Source organism: Plectropomus leopardus, chromosome 15 (assembly GCF_008729295.1).
Source record: "Plectropomus leopardus isolate mb chromosome 15, YSFRI_Pleo_2.0, whole genome shotgun sequence".
NCBI lineage: Eukaryota > Metazoa > Chordata > Actinopteri > Perciformes > Serranidae > Plectropomus > Plectropomus leopardus.
Genome location: NC_056477.1, coordinates 25,480,128 through 25,499,168, shown reverse-complemented (window position 1 = coordinate 25,499,168; position 19,041 = coordinate 25,480,128). Strand labels below are relative to the sequence as shown.

The 19,041-nt window shown below is 38.9% G+C and overlaps 1 protein-coding gene across 2 annotated transcripts in view; it reads left to right on the top strand.

The window, feature by feature from the left end:
• The window catches only part of LOC121954402 (adhesion G protein-coupled receptor A3), a 216,533-nt gene that overhangs the window by 23,433 nt on the left and 174,059 nt on the right, over positions 1 to 19,041 (top strand). For both annotated transcript variants that reach the window (XM_042501885.1, XM_042501884.1), the window contains exons 3-6: positions 11,316 to 11,387; positions 14,469 to 14,540; positions 14,729 to 14,800; positions 15,957 to 16,120. In XM_042501885.1, the coding sequence (XP_042357819.1) occupies positions 11,316 to 11,387; positions 14,469 to 14,540; positions 14,729 to 14,800; positions 15,957 to 16,120 (380 nt within the window). The remainder of the gene's footprint in view (positions 1 to 11,315; positions 11,388 to 14,468; positions 14,541 to 14,728; positions 14,801 to 15,956; positions 16,121 to 19,041) is intronic.

Here is a 19,041-nt window from a genome sequence, read left to right as displayed (position 1 = left end):
AATAATATATTCATATAACCAAAACTGTGTTTTCAGATTGTCAAGTATTCCCTCTGATCCTTTTGGCTTACAAACACATTGTGTTTTTTACAGCTGTGGTTATTTTTATTGTTGTGGTGGTGGATGTGACAGCCGCTTCATCCTCGGCAGACCGTCTAAATGTTTTTTCATTGAGAGCAGCGGGCTCTGTGTGACCAAACATTACTTATCCAGCCTGAGGAGTTCAGAGGCTGGCTGAAGAGACAGAGTGGACCTCGACACGGGGCAGAGACACTATCAGGATTCAAAGTGGCGTTTGCAATTGCTCACTCTGAAAAGTAGATGTCAGAGGAGGCGTCCTTTAAAAAGTTTCCTGTTGTCCCCTTCGCGGAGGTGGCGTTTATTCAGTCTCCCTCATGAATGCGTCTCCTTGGGAGGTGATTGATGAGGGCATGGTGTGCGGACGCGTCCCTCTGGCTCATTGAGCATCAGAATGTGTGACAGATTGTGAGAGAAGAGTGCAGGCGGGACAAATTCAATGATCACATGATCAGAGAAAATCGTGTTGACCCAGAGGTTATCACCAGGTCAGAGGTCGGAGGTTATTAACAGGGCCAACGGAAAAAAAAGAGCATTATTGACCTGTTTGGATCAATAACACTTGATTAAGGAAGAGGATCACTCAATCTTAGATTTTAAATCGTGTGTTGCTTTGTCAATCAGAAATCATGCCCTGATATGTAAGTAAGAAATAATTTGTACTTAATTGAGTTTCCTAATTATAAAATATGGGTATTAACATTGAATTATTTTTTTATACTTACTTATGGATGTGTGCTTGCTCATTGTTCCCTAATGGTGCCTGTTTTTATTTTTTTTTATCTGTTTACCTGAGAGGACATGAAGTAAGATGAAGCATTTAATGGATCTAAGCATAGTCTTGAAATATGAATGGTTTTATTGTTGTTTTAGCATCGCTGGGTCACAGTTGAGGCAAAACATGTGAGCACCATTACTGACCATGTTTGGAGAGACAGAGAGAAGACTTTTCTGGGAATTTACACAAGGAGCAGTTGGATGCTGGAAGCCTGATAACTTCATAGAGAGATTTACAATATTTATTTCCATCTCAGGAGTTATTCCATGTTTTGTTTTGTTATGCTACTTAAAAAAAAAAAAAAAAAAATAGCAAGAGAGCAAAAGGGCCATGCATCAAAGGCATCTCCTGGAAGAATTTGCTTCACACTCTCCTTGAACTTTTGCTTTGTTCTGATAGAAATATCTCACACTGATGAGAACAGTAGTTCCAAAATAGGACACAGTTGCTGAGCTGTTAACCACGACTGCATCATCTTCACAGTTCAAGGTTTCTTGGAGCGTTTTTTGACTCCATCTGCTGTAAAATTGCCTCCGTTGGCTCCATGTGACTCATTTAATTTTGTGAGTTGGCTGAAACGAAGGCGCCCGCACAAAAGTGACGAGCTTGTTTTCACTCCTTTCTGTAATCTCGGAGAAAATCACTGCAAATATCCCATAAGCACTGCTCATCCACCCGCGAGGAATAAATTGCACTCCAGCGGTGTTTGAGAAATGTTAATCATCGCCCCAACTGGGTTCAGACTGTTGAGACGTTTAAGTGTCACAGACTTTTTTTTTTAAACCCTGTCTGACTTTACATATACTGTAAAAATGTATGCAAAATACTACTTGCTTTACTTGATTTGTGTTGACAGTTTCAAATAGGCTATTTGATTGTGCTGTATGTCTTGCCAAGAAGGTTGAATAATTAATGCAGGCCACAGGCCTCCAGCCCTTTAGTGTATGTAATGTTTCTATAATGCAAACACAGATAGAGTACAAGTCTGAAGCCATTTGATGCTCTGGCAGCGGCAGCCACAGGCCTGTCACAATGCGTACACATTCAGCCTGTTTAATTGGACTGAACTGTCCGAGTGTCCACCTTTTCCAGTGAGCTTTCAGCACATATTAATTTACAATCCTGTAGGTGGTTTTCTGTCTCGGTGAGTGTTTGCTGTAATTCGGACTGTGCAGCCAGGCCCGTCCTCAAAGCATCTTGCAAACTGACCCATGAATATTTAACACATGAATAAATGGTTTTAATAAACAGATTCCACATTAGCATCACAGTCGGTGCCAATATATATGTTACACTTAGGCTTGTTAATGTTAGAGTCAGTTAGAGATGAGAGAGGTGAAGTAAAGGATATGCTGCATGATTTTTAACTCCATTATTGTGAAACTGAAATATGTTGTTGCTATATACCGTATCTGCCTCTGTCTCAGTATCCCCACTTTGTGGAGAATCAAAGGTATGTACTTGTAATTAATAATCTGTGACTCTTGGAATTATTTGTTGATCAGTTATTTAATTCATAGCACAGTCTACCGCGATTCAGTTAGGGCTAAACGCTAACATCTGCATGCTAACATGCTTACAATTACAGTGTTAACATTTTGATGTTTAGCAGGTATAATGCTGATCACATTCACCATCGTAGTTTAGCTTGTTAGCATGCTAACATTTGCTAACCAGTACGAAACACAAAGTAAAGCTGCGAATGATCGGAACGTCAGTAGTTTGGTTAGGTATTAAGTAAGGTATTTTCTTTTGAACAAAAGAATCGCACAAATTAAGACTTAAAGTCTGATGAAAAGTTAAGGGATCACCAAAGTTATTACAGTTCAGCCTAGTGAGGACATGGTTACATATCATGGTAATCCATCCAATAACTGCTGAGACATTTGACTCAAAAAGACAGATGTCAACCTCATGGCAGTACTAAAGATAAATTCATGTACATATTTCACTGAAAAAAAACAAAAAAAGGACTTATAAGTCCGCTGCTGTCTCTTAAGGAAAAGTCAGACTATCGACCAAGTCAGTATGATTCATCCTCTGGTAATCATGAATGTCTGCACAAAATGACAAATCACCAGAAAAAAAGGTTGTTTTGTATTTCCTACAAACCTCAGATACATTACATAAGTATATTGTTCTGTGAAATGTTAAAAACGTAACGTTTCTCAACAGCACCGTGGAGAGAGCATGATTAGGTTAGGAACATAAAAATGGCTTTGACTGTGGTAGGGGGGAAAAAATCATGTTTTGGCTTAAAATACCCAATTTTTGGTAGCACAAAAGCTGCTGGGAAAGAAAGGTCAGGTGATTTAACAACACCTTGGTTTGGTAGGTTAACTGCTGCTAAAAAAAAAAAAAAACTCTACAATGTGTTGGTGAAAAACACACAGGTTTGGTGTATGAGTTTGCAGGGGAAAGTGGCCATGTGTTTTTAAAAACCACACAGGTTTAGTGGCTCAAATTCTGCTGGGAAATGGTGTAATGTGTCGCCAAAAAACACCCCGGTTCAGTGCCACAAAAACCGCTGACTAGTCACTGTAAAGGGTTGCCAAAAAACAACTGGTGTTGTTTGTTGGTTTTGAACCGTGGTCAGCAGCTTGGCAGTCTCGCAGATGTGACACAGCATACATCATCCCCTCCCCAGAAAAAGTCAGCCCATATACGATATCGCTTTAAAAAACATTGGTATGAAACATACAAATGTAATTTATCCATGGTTTGCAGAAACGTACAGTGCGAACCTTTCCTGTTACAGCTGGGCTGAAAATTTCATCAAACGTCTTTGAAAACTTGAGATTTTTCAGTGTGGAGGAAAGTAGTGGGCAGTCTGACCTTGCCCTCTCTAGAGTCACAGCACCTGTGTGCTGAGAACTCAAGGTGATGTCTTCAAATGTCTTGTTTTGTCCAACCAACAGTGCAAAAACCCCAAAATATTCAATATACAACAATTTTTAAAACAGGCAAATGGTAATATTTGAAGGAGCTGGAACCAGCAAATGTTTTGCTGGATGAAAAAACCAAAACAATTTATTATCTAAATTGCTTCAGAATTCTGTCAGCCGACCAAATGACCAAATTGTTTTGACTCTACTCTCAACTCTCCAGTCTGAAATATGTTATAAACTGGATGTAGTGTATGTGTGTGTGCTCTGACCTGAGCCCTTTACATAATGTGAGATTCTTGTTGTTTACAGGAAACAAGTTGGCTTCACAGTACATACACACATCCAGCTGTAGACCCCAACATGCCACTGAGAAATATGATACGAGTTATACTAATGAACGTACTGTATGTCATCGTCTCATTTCATTAAGTGCGCGTACAATGGAGTACATCACGCAGCATCACTTTCCATTTGGAAGAGTGCCCGAGTGGCCGCGGCAAGCTGCAGTTTTATTTGCTTACGTACTTCATGTAGAATGTGACCTTTTGCGAATCTGATTTTGATAATGACATCAACATTGAGATCTATTTAATGAGACTCTGCATGATTAAATACTGTTTGCTCACAAAGAGAGAGCAGCACCGTGTCTGGAGGCTTTGCCTGCAGTATTGTGTGTGGTCTGGTCAGTGTTACTGCGTGCATTTTTTACCCACACCCAACACATTTGTGTGCGCACACCTCTGCTTCAGTGTGACTGTGTGATGTGGTAATCATCTAGATTCAGGGAGGAATCTGCCCATTAGTGTCACATAGTGAGCAGGCTGATGTCCTCAGGGTCACATGGCTCGGGAGAAATTGAGCAGGCTAAGATATACAGTGCAGTTTAAATTAATTGGGAAGCACTTCAGTAGCTTTTCAAACATTAACCACAAACGTTGGAGTTTATACTGAGGGCTGCTCCTGCTCTTCAAACAGGCAGGGCCGGGGGAGTAGAAAATGGTTATTGTTTAAACATTCATCTCATTTGAGCTGCTCCAGCTGTATCTACAGTGGATATGTGGGGCAAGTCTCCCCAAAGGTAGTTATCATTTGTTTGTACGTGTGTGTGTGTGCATGTGTACCGTAAATTCTCAAATAGTGGCCAGGGCTTTTGTTTACCTCGGCTAAATAGAGAAACAGGTCTTTGTTTGACACAGACTATTATCAGAGGCACTACTTAGATTTTATTTCCCCTGTTCCAAAAGTATATTTAATATACTGCATTCAGAAGACTCTCTGTTTTCTGATTTGCTGCACTTTACTGTTAATATTCTGTTGCTTTCTGCTCTTACTGCAAATGCTGTGCTTTCTATGTCTGTTTTATATTTAAAGCCTCATATGGCAAATTCTCGTCTTTTCCCTGGAACGTCTGTATTGTGGTATATTGGAAATGTGGACTGTCATTAACAGCTGCATTTTAAAGTGCAACTGAATAATCAGATTGAGAATACAGTATTTCTGCTAAAAATAAGCCAAACTCAGACTAATGGAGTGGTGAGTGTTGTTGCACGGATGGAAATAATGTCGTGGAAATGTAGATTATGCTGAATTTATTATGCAAGTCGTAATGGTACCAGTCATTTTGCTTTTTTGTGACCTTTATAGAAGTGCTGGATTTTATAGGAGTATTTATGGGTATGCTTGTGAGCACGTGAACATCAACTGCAGAACATGTGTCATAGTGTGCTTTTGCATTAGACCCCTCTATAACTTGTTGGGGTCTTGTTGGAAAGGTGAAGTTGTATGTAAATGCAAATCAGTATGTATGCACAACAGTATTGGCACATCATTGGTATCAGCAGATGTTGGCTTTAAAATGAAATATTGGATATATCTATTGTGGGAGGACCACAGTTGGGTTACAAATCAGTACACTATCGATATTGTGATATGAGGCTAGACATTTTCTTAGATTTGGAATATTAGATTTGGGATAAAGAAAATTTGCTTTTACTCACCTCTGCAGCAGCTGCTCCTCTAATCCATTGACCTGATCAGATTAGATCAGCTCTGATTGATCTGACCAGAAAACTGATCAACAGGAAGTCTTGAGTGTGATCACCAAACAGTTTGTTCCTCAATTTTTCATCCAGTTACTGAAACTCAACAAACTGCTAGTGAGGAAAAAGTAAAATTCGAAGAGATCCGCCCTGCGCTTCATTCATGAACGCACAAAAATTCTCAGAATTTAAAAAGCGGACACAGAATCATCCGCAAGGAACAAACACATGCAAAAGATTGTTTGCTTATCCAGCAAACCCCCCAGTAGTCAGTCCTAGAACTATTGCAATATAAATATTGAGGTATTTGGTCAAAAATATTGTGATATTTGTTTGTCTCCATATTGCCATGCCATACTATGGATCCACTTTGTAAAGAAAGATATATATTTTGAGGTACTCATGTCTGCTGTACACTAATTGTACAGTTTTAAAGTAAAAGTACCCTATTGATTTGGGCAGTTTTAGATACGTTGTCCTTGTTTAGCATGTTATTGCTCTACTCCTGCAAGTAGCGATGACAGAATAGAAGCTAGCTTGCTCTACAGAACTGCTCAGCACAAGTATGACATACAATATTTCAAACTTTTACTTACACAAAAACAACCTAGTGTCGTGTATGCAAGGAAATGCTGGCATGACTTAAACCTACCTTGGCAGCTACTTTTCTCTGTTGTCTTTCGATTGCTTTATTGACCTTTTATTGTTGCCAGGCCCCTTCACAGGTTACTCTGCACTTTCAGAATCCTGCATGAGCCTAAATTAGACAGTTTAGTGGCTAACACAGCAAGGAGGTTCAGGGTTAACCTTAATTTTATTTGTTGAGTTCACAGTATACCTCCCACAGTCGAAAGACAAGCAACCTAGGTAAATTAAAAGCTCCGCAGGTGATCAACTGTGTGTTGGACTGGTACTGTATAGATGCACCCTCACTGGATGTGCTCTGGGATTGGCTCCAGCTCCTTGTGATCCTTAACAGGACAAATGGAAACAGATCTGAATGGTTGTTAAGGTAGCTTATGTGTTGAGTTTGATTAAATGAAATATGCATCCTCGAGGCCAGACCAGTTGGGAACCAATGGTAGTGTCCTTGTTTGTGTGGGTAATACAAAGTGAAAAGACAGGGAAAAGGGGAGAGAGACCTCATGAACTCATCAGTGCTGCTCTTTCCTAAATGCAAATTTGGTATTGTACCAAGGGCAAGTTAAGTAGTTAACGTGTTAAGAATAGGGCAGGAAATGTTATCAAATTCTGCCTAGGGTCCTCAAAAAGGGACAGTGTACATTTTTTCAGTTTGTTTCATCCTTTTTGTAGTACCAGACATGTGGAACTTAACTGAGGACATTATGGATCATGTAAGGGTTCCAGCAGATCCTTAAAAATTCTTATAAGGCTTTAAATGACTGTTAAAATGTCTTAAATCTATCTTATGAAAGTCTCAAAAATGCTAAGACATTGTTCTGACGTTGTGTTCAAAATAACTGCTAATATCTATATTGCAAATAATTTACTGGATGCCTCTTGCATTAACGTCATGCAGATCAGCATAGAAGAACCTTTTTTACATTTTAAGTAGATCGATTTACTTTTTTTTAATTGACCAAAACGGTCATGCTCTTACGTTAAAATAAACATTTGGGAAAATAGTAGTAATGTATGTCAGTTCATGTGTTTTCCTTAATTTTTTTGTCATTGTAAAAATCGGTCTTAATTTCAATTCCAAGTGGTATTAAAACGTCTATTGAAATGCTTAAATCTAACTAACCTTCAGCTGTAGAAACCCTGCATACAACACCATTAATCACAGACAAAGATGCAGAAAGGGGTGCTCAATGGACTTTCAAATAGTTTCCTCTGATTGTTGAATCTTTTTGGCACCCATTCTGTTGTATTATGTTGCCCACCCCACCCGTCTGGAACCTCAGCAGTTTATAACACAGCCATAATTTATAACATTTATTTGCAGATATTTGTTGGCTCATGTCTGATGGCTGTAAAAGGTTGTTATGTTGCCTTTGATGCCAAACTTTGTTTTATATGCTTTTAAAAAATGACCTCATGCAGGAAGCCAGTAACTCACTATTATTTTCTAGAGAATATTATGATAGTGACATATAATAGCATCTGGAGGGGACTCAGACATACATGTTTAAATTCCAAGGACCCAAAAGCATATTTCTGTTCATTCATTTTCAACAGACAGTAGTGCAAATGTCAAAGACCACTGGTGACTTTGGCAAACTATTTTCATTATAAAATAAGGGACATTTTTTATTCTATGAACACTGACAAAACACATTCCCAAAAGGCCACAATAGGCTCCAAAACTGAAATGCAACCCTTATGCTATGAAGCTGAAAATACTGAAATAAACTGAATAATGAAAGAAAATGTTGTGTGCATTAGAAATGTTTCAATTAGTTCCACCTTTGTGGTGCTCTAAGCTATAATCTGGTATGATGCATAAAATGGTAACATTTATTTTTTAAACTGTAAGTGGTCCCTTTTAAATGAAATAAATACAGTTTTTGGGCAGACCTTGCAATTGTAATTTTTGGTTCTTGCAACAATCTACATACTGTTTATCCTTTGTTGGTCTTCAGCATCATACTGTGACCCCTGTACAGTAATGGTTCAGTTCGAATACCTAGTTTTGATTAATAATAGTTTTGGTTTAGGTGAAGGGGGGTCTTTCAGGCAAATGGTAACCCCTAATTTCTACCAGAATCAACATCACGATAATTAATCCATGGAGTGAATGGAGTTGTTACTTCTTCTGTACTGATATAATGCGCGTGATTCTATAATTACCGTGGGAATTCCTCAGTCTCGCTGCTCCGGCTGATCCTCAGTCTCGCCGTGCTGGACTCAAATTGCAACCGGTGGGAATTGTCGGATGAGGGAGCATGGAGCAAAACCGCAGTGGAGCCATAATGCAATGCACATGCAAGTGGTGGAAATGGTAAATAGATAGCGATTGGTATTGCGCTCTTCTAGTTCTCTGACCACTCAAAAGTGCTTTTACACTTTGTGTCAAATTCAACTATTCATGGACTTTCATACACTCATGGCCGAGCTTACCATGTGAATGAACTAACCCACTAATGGTATAGCCTTCGGGAGTGATGAGGGGTTCAGTATCTTCGACAGGACGTTTGTCAGCCTTCCGATTAGTGGACGACCCGCTCTACTACAAAGGTCATTGGAGTTCTTACAAAGGTGTCCCCTATGATTGTCTCCGCTCTTTATGTACATTACAGAATTGGATTCAGCATTCCTGGATACTCTTAGTACATTTTCTGTTTGTAGACCCACTGAGCAGTGGCCTCTGCCCTGTCATACGGCCATCAGTCGAGGTGGAACCTTCGATAGGGTGGTTCTGAACATTCAGCACATTCAAAGAGGGTAGAGTGGTGAGCTGCAAGACAGTTCAGGATAAAAGGAGGTGCTGCAGGCACAGCGAATGACCTCTTGACCTCCACCCTCCGCCTGCTCTTTTGTATCGTATTGTACATGATCAAAGGCAACTTTGGATGACAGCGGAGATGAGAGCCAGCCCTTGGCCAAACTGACTGGACCGGGAGGTTAGTCTGTCAGGAAGGCAACTTCAGTGCTCTTCCTAAGGCGTGCTACACCTCGCTGTGTGAATGACGTCTCCTGGAGGATGTCTACAGAAAGTCTCATTAGTAATTCCTTCTTGTGAAAAGTCAGCAGAAATAGAAAGCTGGTGTATTCAGGTGCTCAAACCAAGCACACAGATTGCATCAAATGCCAGATTAAAAAAATAACTTGTTAGGTTGTTTTTTGTCAGATGACCTTTGGTGTGGTCACAACCTGGTTGGACGGCTGTTGGGGAATCCTAATGGTGTGTTTTAACCAATTTACACATGATACACATCATTAGCCTCAGATGAGAGTCATTTTTCTGCCGCTAATGATGGCTCGTCTTCTGTATGTGTAACGAATGCTTTACATTGACCAAAAGAAACACCAGGTATTGAAACACAACCACACTTGTGTGTTGTAGACATTCTTTATAGAAAATGGGCATTATTATATGGTTCCTATTAATCATTCACTCTACTAAGTGTATCCTGGTGAGTTATTTAGCTTCTGCTTGATTAGTTAGAAGGGAGCATTTTGCTACCATTGGTCAAATAAAGAGTTTAAGCATTACTTTTATTTTCACTTTGGGACTATGGTTATGGCTTTGATTGTCCTATTGGGCTAGTTTTGTTTCTTTTGGCTGGCCCTGGTCTGGCCTGTATGACTGTTAATTTAAAAAAAAAAGAAGTTTTGTTGCTCGCATTTGGAAAAAGGCGCTACCCTTCTTCACATTCTCATCACACTGGACGTACAGTGCAAAGTTAGAGGAAACCAGGGACACAATTTCAGGAAGTTTTCTTTGGCCTGCAGAGAAAACCAGAGAGGAGATTTTTCTGAGATCCATTTTTAGTAGCGTTGGAGGTTTCAGGGGTGAGCGGTGGGGGTGGATGAGGAGCGCCGGGCTGAATGCTCAACATGTGTGTGCTTTTACGTCTTGGCTGGATGTGGTCTGGGTCTTAAGCATGCAGGAAATAGTGTGTGCTGTCCAGCTAACAGGTGCAAGTTAACACAATAATAAATGGCCCAGTGTTTTGAAATTGGAATAATACATGAAGTAAGGTTAAGTGCTAATTAGAAGTTAATTAACGGATAGCAGTGTTACTTAACACTTTGAAACCTGGGCAAACTGCTTTCAAAAACACAGTAAGAAGACAATGGGCACAATGAGAAGAAATGACTCAGAAATTAGCAAGAAATTAGTAAAAATTACCTCACAATTTGCAAAAAAAAAACCCCATAAAACAAACAAAACATTATGAAAATAACATGGGAACGTTTTCAAAAAAAAAGAGGAAATGACCTGAAAAACACTACTTAAAAATTAAAATAATTCTGTACAATAATTTTATATATTTACTTATAATAATTAAAAATACATTTCTCTGAACAATTTCAAATCTAACCAATTTGGTCAGATTTCAAAGGTTTAATTACTTTTGAAAGGCGTCTGAGAGCAGCACAAGAAAAGTGATGTTGACCAAGGATTTAAAGGGTTAGTTGTCACTTAGAATAAGATAGGATAAGATAAGATTAGATAAGAACATACAAATAGTTTAAAAACTTAACAGGGAAAATGCTGTGGTCCACACTCGATATTGGTTCCAGCTGTCCTTACGCAAGACTACAAACTTTCTTGAGTCCATCCCTTTATTTCCAACTAGCAAGCCATTATTTCGTGCACTGTGCTCTACTGTGTGAACAATGTAAACATCCTCTTCTCCATTTCAATGAATCATGTTTCCTTGGAATGTTTATACGGTCAGCAAGCACGAGCTCAAGTGAATTTCGTGTCAAAACCAATGCCTGCCCGCCACTTAGTGTCAGTGCACAGACAGACAGAGACACAGGCAGACAGATATGTAGATAGATAATAATCACTGACTTAACTGTCGTCTGACTCTTTCTCTCTCTGTCTCTCTTCTCCAGGGACCTGAAGAATAATTTGATAAGTACAGTGGAGCCCGGGGCCTTCCGTGGTCTGCTGGCTCTGAGGAGACTGTAAGTATGATGAAGCCTTGTAATAGCCTTCTCCAGGGGACACAGGGACAAGTCCTCTGGCTTTAGAGACAACGAGAAGGAGTGTCTAAAGTACAGAGTGAAGAGAGGACTGAAACATTTAACTGATGCGAAAGTGTTGAAACTACTACTTCAGTTTTTTTAAGCCTTCTTTGTCCAGGCAGTGCTAAGTGAGGCCACAGTGCCCCTTCTCAAGCAACATTTCCATGTTAACACAGACACACTGACATCTCGGAGCTGCCTGGTGTGACCAGATCTGCAGGATTTAAGGGTTTTCATGTTTTGCTAGAGGGCACAACAGCAGGGAGATAATTTGTCATTCACTTTGTCCGTTGAGATTTTGGAGATTAGAACCACTGATCTTATGCCGCTTAGTGTGTCAAAGAAAGACTTTGTAACCCTTTGCTAAAGGCTCACTGAATTTCCCTCGATTTCCCATCATTCCTGATGCAGTTTCTCTAAGGAAAAATCAGAGACATGACTCAGTTAAAAATGTTTGACAGAAGCAAAAGTGGAAGAGATACATAAAGTCAGCAAGATGAAGCAGAAATCCGTCAGATGGCTAACACAAGCCACCGTGGAGAGACTCTAGATGGACTGCTGCAACCTGCAAGAAGAGTCACCAATGGAGTCAGCCGAGCTAGTGCGGAAGCTAGCAGTCTGATATGCTAGCATGCTTGTTTCTGCTAGCTGCCCACTATTCCGGTTTCCCAAAGATCATTTATTCATGGCAGCCCAGTCCAAAAAAATAAAAATCTGCCACCGCAAATTGATTTTCTATTTTTGGAGCCAGGCCATTCATTCGGAGTGCTGTTGAAAAATGTGTGCCGTTCAGTTATTCGTTTCACCACCCCTGGAGCAAAGAGCATACTCTGGGCACAGATGGAGCAGCAGAACATAAGGAGTATTGAAAGTGAAACTTAACTGTTCACTCTGCTGGGTCTAAAAGTTTGCATTCACTCACAGCAGCTGCTCCTCTAGTCCATCGGTCTAATATGGTCAGTTCTGAGGGAAGTGATGAACCAATTATCCACCTCACAAGTCACAAACTGCTGCTGAGGGAAAAAAGAAGTCATGGAGAGCTCCATCTGCGCCCGGCAAGAACCTCTGGATTTTGAGAGGACACAGAATAGATACACACACATTTCCAAAAAAGAAAAAAAAAAACAAATACAAAATTTGATGTCATTGTTCCCTACATTGGAAGCCTTTCATTCCTATGAAAGTTGCTCAGTGGTGAAGCATTAAGCCAAAAAAACTGATCTTCAATCTTAGGTTCTGGCTGAACAGCTAACTTCTGCTGGCTGGGCCAGCAACTTTAAGCCCTCAGCTAACTCGATTGGAGATAAAATCAAATCATGCACAGATGTCTCTTGCACAACAAAAGTCTATTGTAAAAAAAAAAAAAAGTCTTTTTTCAGACCCAGTGTTATCACGTGGAAATTGCTGTTAAGTGGTTTGGCCAAACTAACCCCAAAGTTGTGGCCTGGTCAGGCTTTATTATAGTAGTAGTTTTCATCAAAAAATAAATACATAAAATGGACACATTCCAGTGAGATTTGATTATAGAAAATGATGCTTGTTGTCCTTATTAATTTATATGGTGTTGACCTGTGCTGTCTTTATCCGTTTTTTTTCTTCAGCACACCTTTTAACTGAGCTGGTGGAAGTCGTTTGGTGGGTGACAGACCCAAATATTAACGAGTCAGTGATAATATCACTGTAGTATAGAAAATTATTCAACTTTTAATGTTTTCCAAATCTGATTGTATTCCGCAGGGAGGTTAGACCTTCTACAAATCATTAACTTGTTTCTTAAATATACGCTTCATTTGAAAAAAAACAAAGCATTATTCAAATGACAATTTATTGAAATTAAATAGAGATCTTAGAGAAGAGAGATATGGCAGGTTTAAGGACAATTTTGTTATACACTCTTCTACACTACAAATAGACAAGGCTAGTTAGAAATTAGCCTGCTGACATTGAGGAGCCTCCGTCTGTTGTGTGACCCTCACCTTGCAGATCGTAGCAGTCCATTGAAAGTCTCCCATCTACCATAAACTACAGGTCACATCAAACCAAATACTGTAATGGCAGCACCCCAAAGTGTACCTCACTGAATTTACCAAGAGTGAGTTTTTTCTCATGAGTTAAAAGTTTTATTTGTAAAAGAAAATTTGCATTATTTTCTCTTTCAAAAGCCTCTTTTAAGTTTGGAGTAAATATCTCCAAAAGGCAGCTTTACCACTCCACTGTTGAGAAAATGACAGCATGCATATTAATTGGAACAAAGCTTCTTTATTTCGTCAGGTTTTTATTAACAATTTCCAAACTTGGACTTTCAGTGTTACATAAGACTTGAAATGTCTCATGAACTTGCATTGTAAACATGCACAAAGTAATGATTTTGAAAGTAGAAAAAAGTAGAGTTTTTTTTCTTTGTTTCTGGTTTCTTTTACGAGAGTAATTTTCTCGACGATTGCTCTCGTCCTGGCTTTCTACATATAGGCATCAGAGTGAGTGACATGATTGCAGCCTGATAGTTAGTGGGATCCGGGCTGGCAGGGATGCAGGCAGTGAGTTAGCTGTGCTGATTCGGGGCGCGTGTGCGCCAAGCTCGGGGAGCAGCAGAGTGCTAATTTAAGTGCTCCCCAACTGGTGATTACTCGAGTGCTCTGCTTATTTTCCCACAGCTGCTCCAGCAAAGCAGCTCTTTAATTACAGAGTGCGAGGGCACGGAGCCACGGACGCGACAGTGCTTAGCCACTCGCACACGGAAGCCCACTGCATTTGCACGTGGGTGTGTATGTGCTTGTGTGTGTGTGCGTATGTGTGCCAACAACCGTTATATGAAGAGTAAAGGTTACAGAAGATCAGGACAAATATTCCAGGAAGTTTAGCAGATAAATGAACACGGTTTACTTTATTAAAAAAAAAAAGCAAACATAAACACAGACACTAAAACAGACACATATTCCAACTGCTGTCTCTTGTGCTGATTAGAATATCAGTAAAATTGATGGCCGTTCTTCTCCTTTGCCTTTTTTTTTGTCCTTGTAGGGACCTGTCCAACAACAGGATTGGCTGTCTCTCGCCTGAAATGTTCCTCGATCTGGGCAACCTCTCAAAATTGTGAGTGATCCCTAAATTAAAAACATGTGTTACGCTGCTTTATGCTAAATTTCTGTCTGTTTAGAATATGATGTTTGATGTGAATTTAGTACTACATGGCACAGCACAGGTGTGTGGCTTCAGTGCATGTGAGGAGTGACCTGTTTCTGGATAAATGTCTTTATGTCTTTGTGTTTGATCTTTTCCAGGAATCTATCTGGGAATATCTTCTCCACTTTGACTGTGGGACTCTTCACACATCTCGTGGCTCTCCGAGTGCTGTAAGGCAAATTTATCATTTATTTAATGCATTCACTCACCTCAAGTTGTAGTTTTAAAAAACATTTAAATTTCTGTTGTTATGTTAAGGATACAGTCACAAATTTAGGCTGTTTTTATGCCTCTGCTCCAATAATAGCCAAGGCCAGAGGCATTATGTTATCCGTCTGTCTGTCTGTCTCATTCTCATGAATGCAATATGTCAAGAGTGCCTTGAGGGAATTTACTCAAATTTGGCATGATGAACTTATTAGATTTTGGTGGTCATAGGCCACTGTGTCCATGCATCCGTCTCATTCTTGTGAACCCGATATCTCAAGAATACCTCTAGGGAATTTCCTCAAATTTGGCACAAACATTGACTTTGACTCTATGATCAATTTCTTAGATTTTGGTGGCCAAAGGTCAAGGTCACTGCGACCTTGTGTCTCATTCTGGTGTACTCATTATTTCAAGAAGGCCTCAGGGGAATGTCTTCTTGGACATGAGTGCCAAATTTGAATAAAAGGCTTAGAATTTGATGATCAAAAGTCAGTGGTCAAGGTCACCATGACCTCACAAAAGATGTTTTTGGACATATAAACTCAACAATTCATATGTAATTGTGACCAAATTTCACAAAAATGTCTTATAGGTTAAAATGATGAAGTGATGTCATTTTATATATAAAATCTCACAGATAAACTTCCCTGTATTGTAATGTTTTGCAAAAACGCTTTTCTAGCCATTATTCAATGTCATACCACTGGAACAGAGGGATATAGACATTTGGTCAGATACTGAACCGATGGTGTACATCTTCTGTGCTGGGGGAAGATGTGCGTGAAGCATTCATGTTTTCACAGACATGTATGTAAACTGTGAGTGCAGATACACCTGGAGTGTGAGGTGGTTATTCTAGTCATTACAGATGTTTTGACTGATTATAGCAGGGAAGGCACAGCTGGACTAATGACATTAATGATGGATCTGTCGGGTGGGTTAGTAAGCAGTGAGTCAGCATGCACAACGCATAAGTTAAATAAAACCATAATTTACGGTAACATTTACACCTGTGTTTCCCTGTTGCTGTGACAACACAGGATGAAGGAAGTCACTCAAATTCAGTAACACAAGTCACACAGGTTGTAGCTAACTGCACGCTGGTTTTCCCACCAGGCACTTCAGCACTGAGACTTTGTTCTGTGACTGTCAGCTGAAGTGGCTGCTCCTCTGGGCCCGAAGCAGCTCGGTGAGGATTGGCAACGACACGGTGTGTGTGTTCCCCACCCATCTCCACGGACTGGAGTTTCGCAACCTACGTGAACAGCAACTTAAATGTGGTAAGGAATCACAGTATTAGTGTGAGGTTAACATAGAGGTGCCATGTTTGGTTATTTTTTTAATTATTTTTTTTCTATTAAAGCAAACACTTTATTGACAATGTGGTGTGCAACATGAGAGAGCCTACTGTGTGAGTAAAAATGAGATGAAAATAAAAATACCACCAAGATTTTTAACATTTCTGCAGTTAAATGTATTTTGTTGCTGTCATTTAGCTTGCATATTAATTAAACTACAAAAGCTGTAGGGTTTGCACTTAAGCGTGTTACTTGCTGTACTCTTAGCTAGCTAATAGCATAGACATATATACGTAAACGCCGCATTGACAGTGTTGGCCCGTTGCTGTGATACATCACTGTGTCCGCCATATTGGATGTGGCAGCTCTGCCCTGTAAACAAATACAATTAGAGGTAAAAACTGTGGGTTTTCTGAATAAAAAGCATTAACGTTTACCTTTAACTGATTCTGATGAATCGTTTTTGTATTCAGTGATTAATATACAATAATTTAGACAAAAAAAATTAACAAAGTCTGCTAATCAAAATATGAAACTGCAACTGGCAGTGTGTCTGCTCTCTTTTTTTTTTTTTTAGCAGTGAAGTGATATACTCCGAAAATTAGGTACCCTTTTTTTATTCTAAAAAACAAATGTAAACAGGTAATGGGCTACTATTATAAGTATGCACAAAATTTTATGCAAGTCAGTTATCCAAAGTTTGGTCAATATCATTTTTTTGGCATTAAACTTGATTTTCAAGACAGCAAATGAATATAAAACAATAACAAAAAGCAAAGAACAGACAGCCATACAAACATTCAGCACCAGGGGATGATAAAAAAAAAGGAAAAAAAATGAACCAGCTGAAAATAGAGGAATATGAATTAAAAAGAATACATACACAAATAGAATAAAAGTAAAGTATATGTTAAAATTAAATTAACATTAAATTTTGAGCACAGATTTCTCGTATTCACAGCTTTTATACAGCTTGAGGTATATCGTGTTCTAATGTAGGATTCAGCTTCCTTTTTGAGGGGATGAAAAGAGGGTTTAGTTCTCAACTCCTGACATTTGTGGATATGAAACCTTGCCAGTAATATGATAAGGTTACAAAGTGCTTGAGATGATTTGACTGGTTAAACAAGTGAAGGGATTTCCGTTTCCTCTTCGAAATATGATGAAAAGTAAAAATAGGATGAAAAGTACCAGCATAATTAATACTAAACACTTTCTGATTCAAAATTCAAAATTACTTTACTTGTAGTGGGCATAAAGAGACATACGCAACATTTGTTTATATATATTCAGGTAGGAAGCTCTGCTCATGGAGATAAGTTAAAACCCTCGGAAATTAATCGTCTTGCACAGCTTTTTTTCGGTTTTCTTTCCAGCCTGGCAGATTGCTGCCACATCCAGTATGGCGGCACAATGACGTACGATTCAGTGAGCAATGCGGCGTCTATGTATATATGTCCATGGCTAACAGTAGTTTGTTTTAGATTTTGTAGCATGTTGCTCTAAATACAGTTTCGTGTGAAATAAAAACAGTCCAAATATATTCTTCAAAGAGAACAAATGTAATGTCTTAGCACGTCCACTTTTATACTCAATATTCTCACTAACTGATTGAGAAGTGTAATATCTTATGCAAGCTTGCATAAAAATTATAGTCATAATTGAAGTCAGAGAACTTAATATTTTTCCTGCGTCAGACTGAATTTGAATCATCAAATTGATATCCTGCCCATAGTCCCCAAATAATGTTCCACAGAATTAGCACTTTTGTTAATTAGTACATTAATAGATTTCCACCTGGCATCCCAGGTGAAAATTATTATTTGAGTGTGAGGCCAGAATGAAAGCAGCAGGTCTGTGAGTTTTGAAATCATCTGTTTAAGAGACAGCCAGATAGGAAATGCCTGAAAAGTTTACTTTCTCTGAGGGGAAATATTCTCACAATGTGAATTTTATCAAGAAAAATAATGACAGAATACAGCATATAAATGCATTTTGGTTTTGTTTATGATTCACAAAGGAGGCTGCAAATGCATCTTGATTTAAGATAAGCAGGTCGCAAATGTAATTGAATACAATTCCTGAAGGGATTAAGGCCTGGGAGAAATAATAGAGTAACAGTCAGGGAAGTGGATTCTTATATTTCAGAGAATGATGCCAGGCCTGTGTGGTTCTGTTTGGTGTTTATTAAACACATGTAAATATACAACATGATGTCATTTGGTTTCCATGAAATTCAAGATTTTTCCAGTAAGGGGAAACTCTTGACATGCATGTTAGTGTATCCCCTAATTTATAAGCAAGCAGAGAAACATTTTAAATCATCATACCTGTAAACAATAGATTGTAGGGGATATTTTTTTCTCTTAACTTGCTGCAAAAAAACTAGAGATGATGGCATATTTACATTTAATATGAAATTGACTTGTTTTTAGTATGTATATGGTAAAAAATGCACTAATAACTAAGTAACATACATGTTACTTGTTACTTGTCTTGTGTCAATTAGCAGTTCAGAACTAGTGGATATTGGGAACTATATGCAAAAGATACACAATAGCACATCTGTGTCAGGACCTCCCGTGTGACTTGACACTTATTTTAAGTTGTGAAGCTTCAAAAGAAAGACGTCTTATTTCATGTTTGAGTCTTTTGGCTTTCATGACGGTATGTTCTCAACTTTATTTTGGGGTAAAATATATGATTTTAAGGTTTAGACTTTTTGTTTGCATGAGTGTGCAAGGTCCTGTACGGGTCTGTGCCTGTGTGAAATTTTGTAATGTGGAAACAAGGATAGCACTAATCTGAGTTTAAGCAATTTGATCTGGCTTTAAGACTTCTAACGGGACATCCTGACTCATTTTTTTATATGGTCATCCCATCCGGGTGCATTACTGCAAGTA